The sequence below is a fragment of the Temnothorax longispinosus genome, chromosome 11, assembly GCF_030848805.1.
Source record: "Temnothorax longispinosus isolate EJ_2023e chromosome 11, Tlon_JGU_v1, whole genome shotgun sequence".
In the NCBI taxonomy this organism is placed as follows: Eukaryota; Metazoa; Arthropoda; class Insecta; order Hymenoptera; family Formicidae; genus Temnothorax; species Temnothorax longispinosus.
Window position 1 is genome coordinate 2,047,496 of NC_092368.1, and position 9,714 is coordinate 2,057,209.

The following is a 9,714-nucleotide window of genomic DNA, read 5'->3' on the forward strand; positions in this document are numbered from 1 at the left end:
AGAGTACTGTTTTCATGTAAATTGTTTTTATTGTTAACTAAATAAATAACAAGCTGTATACTGATATAACACCAGTATTGAAAAATAGTGGAGATATTGCGACAGCATTTACGGAGGGCAATGTCTCAGAAATTCCGAATCCATGTAGACGACCGTTATGGTGATGTCGTCGCGGAATATCCGCACCACTTCGCTCGGCAGGGTCAACAATTGCGACAATTTGGCATGGTCTATCCCGTATTCCGTGCCACCTAGAGCGTTCCTCAGCAAGTGCGTCGCCGCGTTGCCGTCGAGGGGCTTCTTCTTCAGGCCCTCCTTGCGTTGCAGCAACATCTCATTTATGTCCGACAATTTCATATTTTTACGCGGTAATCTCAGTGGGTTGAGCGTGACCTTGCCGCTCATGTGCTCGCCTACCAGGCGCACTGCTTGCAACGGCGAAATCAGGTCCCACAGTCCGTCGCTGGCCAATATGAGAAATTTGTCCCTCGGCGTCAACCTGTGATATCTGACCTCCGGATTGGCCGTTAGATAGGGCGGCGTGTGATAATTCGCTGGGATCGCCGTCTCGCCGAGGAACGGCACCACGACCCTCTTCATAATATTTTTACTCCACTTGTAGCGGAAATCGCCTAGCGAGCGAAGCGGCGCCAATTGTCCGAGCAGTCTTTCCATTTTAATCACAGTCGATCTCTCGTTCGTCGGATGCTCCGACAAGATCCTCTCCACTTCCTCACGGTTATCCGCGTTGTGCTCTACCGTCATCATCTTCGCCGACCATCCATCGCTTTCTAAACGAAACAGGACTCATCAGTACGTTTTACCTTTTTAACATCGGCTAAAATAATAAATGACGAAACACCGACGAACCTGAGAGCACTCCCAAGACGACCCTACTGTCGCCAACGCCGGCGACATGGAGATGGGGGCCGTCTATGTGCGCCACAGCGGCTACCGTACCCGACATTGCGACAGCGAGAGTCCTCGCAGCATCTTTCTTATTCAATTGCAACAGAGCCTCGGTCGATAAATCGTTGTCTAGTCTGAGAAATGCGCTTTCCAAGGCCTTTTCCATTTGAAATTCCTTCCTGGTATCTGAATGCACCAAGTCTCTCACGAAACTTAAGAAGCTCGTTTGATAAAGATCTCTGATCTCGGCTACAAATTCTACCTTATCGTTGAAGGTTTCGAGCAAGTTCAAACTTCTGTCAGTGCCAACAGAATTCAAGTATTGCTCCAGAAATTTTGGCGGTAACAGGCACGCAGATATATAATGAAACAGTCTTTTCGACACCACTTGTGCGCAGGCACCACCACCGTGGCCATCGAAAACTCCCATTAACATACCTACAAAGAGATAAAAAAAATTAGAAACATAATCGAAGACTGTTCACAGTCAAATCTTATATTTTAAGATAGTCTCAATTTTATCTTCAAATGCTGTACGACTCGTTTCATTAGCTACAGAGTATCTGACAGACTTGAGACAATCTTATACACAAGATCTGACTATGAATGCTGGCCTACGATGCGTTTGAGGCATAAAAGCAAGGAATCCTGTGAATGTCAATGCCCGATATCAAAATCACATCCGTATAATTAGTATTATCTTTCACTTTAATGGCTGAGCGGCCTGTTAAAGCCAATGATTTCAAAGATTAGCCATTAGTTTCGCTTCTGTACCTTTAGTTAACAAACATTGAGCCTCGGATCTCGTATCTTCTATAGGATTATTAGACGCCAATTGATTAGAGTCGTAATATTTCACGGAACCCGATCCAGAAAACTCTTTGGTGTACTCGTTGGCTTGCAAAACACTTGTTACCTGTAACCAGACAACAACGACGTTACGCACGATGTATAGGTGGAGTAAGAGATCAAATAAACGTTGATTAATTTGATTTAAATGTACCTCCTGCGGCGTGAGCCGCGGTAGTGCCATGTACAATCGTTGGAAGCACTTGTTGCCACAGGACTCGCTCGTCCTGGCGTGCACGTGTCGGAAACCTTTGACGAAGTCATAGCTGATCTTTTGCAAGACCATCCTATCCCTGGAACAGGTCGCCGCGCTTCCGGTCGCCGCGTTCCTTCGTGCTAATATTCCTCCTCTCCTCCACTTTTCCAGCACATTTTCAACCTCTTATAGGTTAGACGCGCAAAGTAAACGCGGGTAGCAGCGCGTTTCTTGACTTTGATATCGCGCGAGGACTCTGCACCCCTTAATATATTGCGATTTACGTAATAAAGACGATTCTCTCTCTCCTCCGGGGTTAATCGACGTGTCTAGAGACCACTAAAGACTCGTAAGATAAAATATTAGCTTGGATCTACGCGACATTATAAGCTGCCGCTAACGATATATCTTCTTCTTGTGTTTGTTGGCTCGCTTTACGATATGTGATGCAGCGTGCGCAAAATCAGCAGTAAAGTAGTAAACACGTGCGAGACCTTCGGCGTTTATCATACGAGAATGGACATACAAAACATCACATGACCCATGCGCGCCGCGAACTTCGACCCCCGCGGCGGTCGTTGCCTATAGGTGTTGCGGTTTGCCAATAGTTGCGAGAAAGGAAGAAAAAGTATATTTTTAAAAAAGCTAGATAATAGCTAAATTTTGGCTGCATTCCGATATTCACCGTCAGCAACTTTTAGTATTGAAAATCTATAGTATACGTGACGTAAAATATAGATTTGCAGTACTGACAGTGAATATCGGAATTTAAGATTCGGAAGCCTTTATTAATTAAAAAAGAATATGCAGTAGGACGTTTTCATTCTTAATTCTTCTATTTTTAACTGTAACATGTATTTAATCAGGTGATGACATTTAAACTTAATTTCTCCTCTTGCTTGTGATCTGCCATTTGCATTCGGATAGCCAATCAAATTGCCGCTTTTTCGTAAAAGCCGCAATTTGATTGGCTGAGTGTCCTTTGGGCCGATAAATAATCAAAATACTCAACCACAAAGCACATAATTAACATTCTTTTTTCAAAATTAGAAAATTAAGCCAAATTAGGCCTTTCAAAGCCTATTTTTGAGAATTTCTCAAACAACACGAACAAATCTCTTTCCATATCGCGACGGCGCGTTGGAAATCGTGCCTGAAATACTCCGACCGTCAAATTCCCCTAGCGTTTAACGTCGCACAATTGGCGCCACTGCACTCGATCGTCGGGCGTTTAAATTTCAAAGCTCAACGTAACGCCAAACGGCTTGGCTCTTCCTCCGCGTGCATCGTTGCGGTGACGAGCGTTCGCTGGTTCGCGTCGATTTTAACACGGTTCTCTTCGTCTCCTCCGCTTTCGCGATCGGGAGTTTGCCCCTACGAGTTCCGCGCACGAGTTGAAGCAGCGACTACGGGGGACAGACGACAAAACGCCAGAATAAAAAGGTCCTCCGTGGCAGCGGCGAGACGACTCGGGCGATGTCGGAACGATGTGAGAACAACGTGAGTGACGTGTGTTCCTTTGATTTCTGAAATTTGCTCGCGGAAAACAGGTAAAAACTCGTATCGATCGTAGATCTACTAACGATGGTTTTCAACAAGAAGGATCTGGGCAAGGCGTTCTCGCCGAGCAAAGCCAGGAAGGCGGCGATCAAGAGGCGGTTGTCGCCCGGCGGTACGGTCAAGCCGAGCACGAGCGGCTCCGCGATGAAGAGCGAGGAGACCTCCGAGATATCGATCAAGGTGATCGTGCGGGTACGCCCGCCCAACGAGCGGGAGCTGCAGGACAACAGCAGGACGATCATCGAGGTGGTGGACGACAAGATGCTGATCTTCGACCCGAAGGAACAGGCGACGCCCTTCTTCTTCCACAATGTGGCGCAGAAGGGTAGGGACATGCTGAAGAAGCAAAACAAGCAGCTGCAGTTTATCTTTGACAGGGTCTTTGACTCAACTTCCGCCAACACCGACGTGTTCGAGGGTAGCACCAAGAGCGTGATCAGCAGCCTTCTGGACGGCTACAATTGCTCGGTGTTCGCCTACGGCGCTACCGGCGCCGGTAAGACTCATACCATGCTGGGAAACAGAGAGGACCCCGGTATCACGTATCGAACTGTGGCGGAGCTGTTCGCCGAGATCGAGAATCAGAGCAAGCATCGTGAATTCAACCTGGGCGTGTCCTATCTGGAGATATACAACGAGAATGTGCAGGACTTGTTGCACAAGTCTGGCCAGTTGCATCTGAGAGAGGACGGTAGATGCGGAGTTGTGGTCGCCGGTTTAGAACCGATCGCTATTCAGAATGCGGACGAATTGCTGTCGCTGTTGGCGGAGGGTAACAAGAATCGCACTCAGCATCCGACGGACGCGAACAAGGAGAGCAGCAGGAGCCACGCGGTTTTTCAGGTGTACATCAAGATAATCAACAAGCTGGACAGTCAGGTGCAGCGTGTCAAGCTGTCTATGATTGACTTGGCGGGATCGGAAAGAGCCTCGGCCACTGGATGTAAAGGTGTTAGGTTTAAGGAAGGCGCTAACATCAACAAATCCTTATTGGCCCTTGGGAACTGCATAAACAATCTAGCAGACGGTATAAAACATATTCCATACAGGGACTCCAAACTCACGAGGCTACTGAAAGATTCGCTCGGTGGTAACTGTCATACCGTCATGATAGCTAATATCGCTCCTTCCAGCCTCACCTACGAGGATACGTACAACACTTTGAGATACGCGAATCGGGCGAAGAAGATCAAATCGTACGCCAAGAAGAATGTGTCCTGCGAGATGCACGTTGCTGGCTATATCAAGATAGTGGAGGAACAGAAGAAGGAGATAGATATTTTGAAGACGAAATTGGCAGCTTTTGAGAACGGAATGGTGCAGCCGGTCGAGAGCAAGCCGAACGTCGTCATGCTGGAGACGTACAACAAGATGATAAAATTGCACGAGAAGAAGAAGGACTTGATAGAAAGGATGCTGGCTCTGGAGAGCTCCGATAAGATTTTGGCGTGTAGAATACTCTACAAGAGGGACGCGGACGAGAGGCTGCGCAATCTAACGGCGGCCAGCGACGCCCTGTCGCTTGAGGAACAAAACGCCAGCGGAAAGTCGCGCATCAACAAATCTCTGCATTACTTCCAACGGCAGAGAGAGTCACTTAAAGCGCAGATGCAGGATACGTGGCAGGAATTGTGCTCGGTCGAGACGGAGATACAGGAAGCGAAGGCTAAACCGCTCGACGAGAATCTGCAGAGTAAACTGTCACTGGAAATCTCCAAGATCGAGAGATGCTGGATCCCCGTTATGCAACAGCACATGAAGAAGCTCAGCAGTCTCATGCAGTGCGAGAGGCAGTCGATTAACACCATAACGAAAAATATGAGCAACACGTTGCAGAATTACTACAACATGGTGAAGGGCTACGGCACGATGACCGATAAGATGCAGCTGGAGTTCAAGGAGCTGATAAAGTTGCTCGAGGGTTTTCGAAATATCAAGTGGTCCGATTCGGATGAGACGGGCAAAGCGGACGATTTCAACATGATCACGTGTCTGAGCACGGCCGGGATGGATCCGTTGAATAATGCGATGCCGGCGGTCGCCACAGCGATACCGGAGATGGACGACGAAGAGCACAATGTTTGCAACATGAACATCTTGAACTCTACCTTCAGCGCGAATGAAAATATCGACACCAATATTTCCGACATAGCCGACGAAAGCAGTAGTTGCGAGAGTAAACCCGCGCCGAGGGACGAATCTGCGCCAGAGACTCAACGGGAAAGAATTGCTACGAAGAACGTGATCAGGAAACGTGTGTTGTCTGACAAGAACAGCGAGCACAGCAGCACACCTTCCAAGCAGACGAAGAGACTGGGAACAAATAACAAGACTGTCGTGCAGAATACTGGTCGAGTGGATAAGGAGAACAAACAGAGGCCTATACAAATGAGTGCAAAGAGTATCGCCATTCTGAATAGATTGAAGAGCGATACGTCGTCTAATTTTTCGTCTCTTTCCCGGCACAACAATAGCGATGAGAAAACGGACGTGGCGCTTAAGGCGATACGTAATAAAGAGAGGCGCGGACTAATGACGACCCATCCGTATCAAAAGTCAACGATTGGAAAAAAGTAAGTAACAGAATATTTAGCATGGTCTAAATTCTTCTCGACATCTTTATGAGAATAGGCCTGTTTATTTTAGCTAAACTTCTTGCACAGTTGATCCTTTCTCTTTTTCTTTCCAACGTGAAAAGAGGAAAAATAAATCGTGCAAGAAGTTCAACTAAAATGAACAGGTCTAATATTAAGGATTTATCTGTATTATATCCGTATATCCTTTTTCTATCATAGACCCAATACAGCTCCACCGTCTACTAGAGTTCCATGGTAATAGTAGACAAAAATTTGGTACCTGGACGCAAGATTGAAGAGATGGTGGCCTTACGAACATTGCGTTAAGTAATAAGACTTTTGACAAGATTTTTTAAATAGATACAAGATTTTAAATATAATAAATATTGACTATACGTGCTTTTAAAGAGGTAAAGTCAAGGATTCTAATAAAATGACTTCTTTTTATGTTATCTATGTATGTTTTTTTAGCTTAATGCAAGAAAAGATATATATATATACATACATGTAATTGTGCAAGCAATATTTCTCTCTTTCTCCGTGTATGTTTAGAAAATGAAAATGACAAATTTCAAAATTGTAAGCTATATCGTGTATTTTTGTATGATGTAATATCTTTTTAAAACATTTATTCAAGACTGACGAAACGGTACGGACAAAGTGCGCTCAACAGTCGTGCGTAATCTTCAGTTTATTATTGTCTTCGGAAATTACATTTAATAATTTAATTTATGCAAAACTCCGTATAATCTCCGTTGCCAAAGAAAAAGAAAGAGAGAGAGAGAGAGTGCATTTATATTCTTAAAATACTCCAAAATGTACCAAACTTATGTTTAAAGATTTACGTCACATAAGTAAAAATTAATACAAAAGTTGAATTATTAGATTATATATGTACTGACAACAAGTGTTCTGCTGTGGGGAATGTCGACTAATTGTATGTATCCTTAAGGAGAGAATAAATTATTTACGGAAATTTTCCTAGAGATCGCTCGTAGATTGCAAAACAACATTGTTCTAAATGCACGTAAAAAGTCGAGGCGATTATTTTTTCTCCAAGTCCTCATTGAGATTTTCCTGGAAAGCACCACGTTCATTATACTCTTGTTGTTTGTCACTCAGCTATCGTTCAACTTCGGAATACTCACGTATTCCTGCAAGGCGTACGACACGTGTTTCGGGATCTCCGGCGCACTCAAGTCCGATTGTCGGCCGCTAACTATCGTCGGCAGCATTGATCTCGAACGTTCAAAAAGCGTGGCGAATGATTGCAGTAGAAATGCCAAAAACGCCAGTGACGCCAGCACGGTGATGGGATCAAAAGCGCTGAAATGTAGTACGTCGTTCATCACTATCGACGAATATTGCAACGGTAGGAAAGGCAAGAGGATCATCTGGTAGCGATTATTTAAAAGAAAAACACTTACTGGTGATAATAAGCTGGTAACGTGGAGCCGAATCCACCGTAGTAACTGCGTTGAATCTGTTGCTTGTGTACATTCGGAAAATTCGGGTAAAATGGAAACGATATGCTCCTCGGCTCCTTCTTGTACGTATCCGGTAAGTAACACATGGGCGGATTACTGCAAGACGGCGCTTCGCTTACGGTCCTTTCCAGTCTCGTTGTCTGCATCTCGCATCGAACAATGTCGAACACACCGAGGAGCAACGTAATCTTCAACATTTTTATATTTGAGCGGCTATTCAAACTTTTTATATCGGGGGAGGGGCGCGTTGCGGTACACGGAACGAGATCCTCAGCGCATTTTATAAGAGCTATCGTTGAAATGCGCTGATCGTTAATGTTACGCGATATTTCGTCGTCGAAACTTTTACCTTACATCGCGAAGTTAAGGCGACTCGACACGCTCGACGAATATATACCAAAAAGACGAGACGATAACGAGCGTTTCCAGTTGACTCTTCGTACGCTCCAATTGTCACCATTTTATTCAAATTGTATAAATTCGAATACTGTTACGAACAGCATAATCTCGCTATATTTGGCATGTTAGTCGTGACGGGTAACGAGCGTAAAATTGTACACGGCGAATTGAGCTTTCGAGTAGGTCACCGCTTGCGGAAATCCACGGGGAAAATAGATGACGCTGATTAAAAACGATTAAATCGAGCTCGTGAAGCAGTTCAATTTTATACTCAAGATTCAACTTTATTATCGCATTTGAGATTTAACAAATTTTTAACAGCTTCCTTGTACTTGTTGACCGAATATTGATCCTCGCCGTTGTTTATAAGATCTGAAACGGCAATTTTGTATTCCGTTGCGTGCGGAATGGTCTCGTAGTCATAATCGGTCGGCGGTTCCGGCCACTTGTACAGCGTCACTAGGCTCGTACGGCTCTCGCTGGTGTCCCAGTCAAAGTACTCCATGTCCGCCAGCGACTTCTCGGCCTCCCACGGTTCTACCCTCTGCAAGTAAGATCTCGCGTCACTCGCCAAGCTCGTGAATTACGTGCGATTACCTGAATCATCTGTTTGTTCACGTGGTCAAGCTATCACTTACCCAAGATTCGTGATACACCGCCGTGAGGAGGTACCGTGCGTATTCCAAGTTTTGCTTTCTGGTCGGACATCTATCAGCCGTGATTGTTATCACATCGGTTTCCGAATTGTACTTGTTTCCCAGTAATCGCAACAGCTTGTCCTTGGCATGGGTATCCAAGTGAAGAGAGGACAGCCTCACTCGCAGACTCACGATCCGAGCGAGCGGATCCCTTATGGTGGGCGAGGAGTAGCAGTAGTCGGACGTGATGAGCTCAACGGGGAAGTGTCTCGCGCATTTCTCCTCGGTCTCCAGACCGGCGGGCCACTCGGTGCAGAACCGCTTCAGCGCCTCGCAGTGCCGTCGTATCGCCGGCGGGGTGAGATGCAGGAAGTTGGGTATCTTCAAGAGCTCGGCGTTGGCGTACTTGTCGGGCGGCGTGCCCTTCTCCACGTACCCCTGGCGCAACGGCAGCGGCACTGTGGCCGGATGGAAGGTTCGCGCGCCCGGCCAGACCGACGGCCAGTCCTGGTCGACGGGCATCTCCTTCGTCCTGGGCGGTGGGACACTGATCCGTTGCGACTTACGCTTCTGCTGCGCTACCTTCTTGTACCCCGGATAGAGTTCCAGTACTCGAAATTCTGAAAACGAAGACACGTATGTATGTCATCTCGTCGCGCAATAGATTGGAACATTGGTATAACCGATACCTACGTTCCGATCCGCTCGTCTCCGAGGAGGAGTACGCCGCGAGTAGCCTCGACGCTTTCGGCAAACCTTGCGCGAGGCTCGCCTCGAGTCCACGTTTCAACGACAACATCTTCGTGCACTTCGTATTACTTTACAGCGAAAACATAATCGCCAATTCTGTGTTGAAGAATCCAACTTCGTCCAACCTAACCTAACTCTGATCCAACATAACCTAAAACGTCAAAGGTCTGTTTGTGTTGTCCGCACCTTTTGCACTTGGACATTTAAAGAAGTTTATTTTCCTATTGGTTAAACGATGGAACCGTCAAACGTGATTGGCCAAAAACAAGAATGAGAACCAATCGCGTGCGTTAATTGTAGCGTGTCGTTAAGTTTGGACGACCCGCCGCTCAATTTTACGGCGCGCTGTC

At 46.2% G+C, this 9,714-nt stretch overlaps 4 protein-coding genes across 5 annotated transcripts; 1 reads left to right on the forward strand and 3 right to left on the reverse strand.

The window, feature by feature from the left end:
* Positions 1-9: 9 nt before the first annotated feature.
* Pdp (pyruvate dehydrogenase [acetyl-transferring]-phosphatase 1-like protein, mitochondrial) lies at positions 10-2,493 on the reverse strand. The gene is made up of 4 exons (XM_071792590.1): positions 1,913-2,493; positions 1,684-1,825; positions 871-1,347; positions 10-791 (listed from the first exon to the last, which is right to left on the reverse strand). Exons 1-4 carry the CDS (start codon positions 2,042-2,044, stop codon positions 109-111), a joined length of 1,434 nt encoding a protein of 477 aa, XP_071648691.1. The 5' UTR covers positions 2,045-2,493; the 3' UTR covers positions 10-108.
* Positions 2,494-3,187: 694 nt separating this feature from the next.
* LOC139821510 (kinesin-like protein KIF18A) lies at positions 3,188-7,076 on the forward strand. Of its 2 annotated transcripts, none has more exons than XM_071792578.1 (3): positions 3,188-3,454; positions 3,528-6,087; positions 6,310-7,076. In XM_071792578.1, the coding sequence occupies exons 2-3, from the start codon at positions 3,539-3,541 to the stop codon at positions 6,347-6,349; spliced, it is 2,589 nt and encodes an 862-aa protein (XP_071648679.1). In that variant the 5' UTR covers positions 3,188-3,454; positions 3,528-3,538; the 3' UTR covers positions 6,350-7,076. The 2 variants fall into 2 exon arrangements, with proteins under 2 accessions (XP_071648679.1, XP_071648678.1); XM_071792577.1 differs by having other exon boundaries at positions 3,557-6,087.
* Positions 7,026-8,235, reverse strand: LOC139821517 (uncharacterized). The gene is made up of 3 exons (XM_071792597.1): positions 7,518-8,235; positions 7,239-7,416; positions 7,026-7,167 (listed from the first exon to the last, which is right to left on the reverse strand). Exons 1-3 carry the CDS (start codon positions 7,772-7,774, stop codon positions 7,135-7,137), a joined length of 468 nt encoding a protein of 155 aa, XP_071648698.1. The 5' UTR covers positions 7,775-8,235; the 3' UTR covers positions 7,026-7,134.
* Mrps35 (mitochondrial ribosomal protein S35) lies at positions 8,235-9,526 on the reverse strand. The gene is made up of 3 exons (XM_071792593.1): positions 9,308-9,526; positions 8,615-9,234; positions 8,235-8,520 (listed from the first exon to the last, which is right to left on the reverse strand). Exons 1-3 carry the CDS (start codon positions 9,411-9,413, stop codon positions 8,248-8,250), a joined length of 999 nt encoding a protein of 332 aa, XP_071648694.1. The 5' UTR covers positions 9,414-9,526; the 3' UTR covers positions 8,235-8,247.
* Positions 9,527-9,714: the final 188 nt, after the last annotated feature.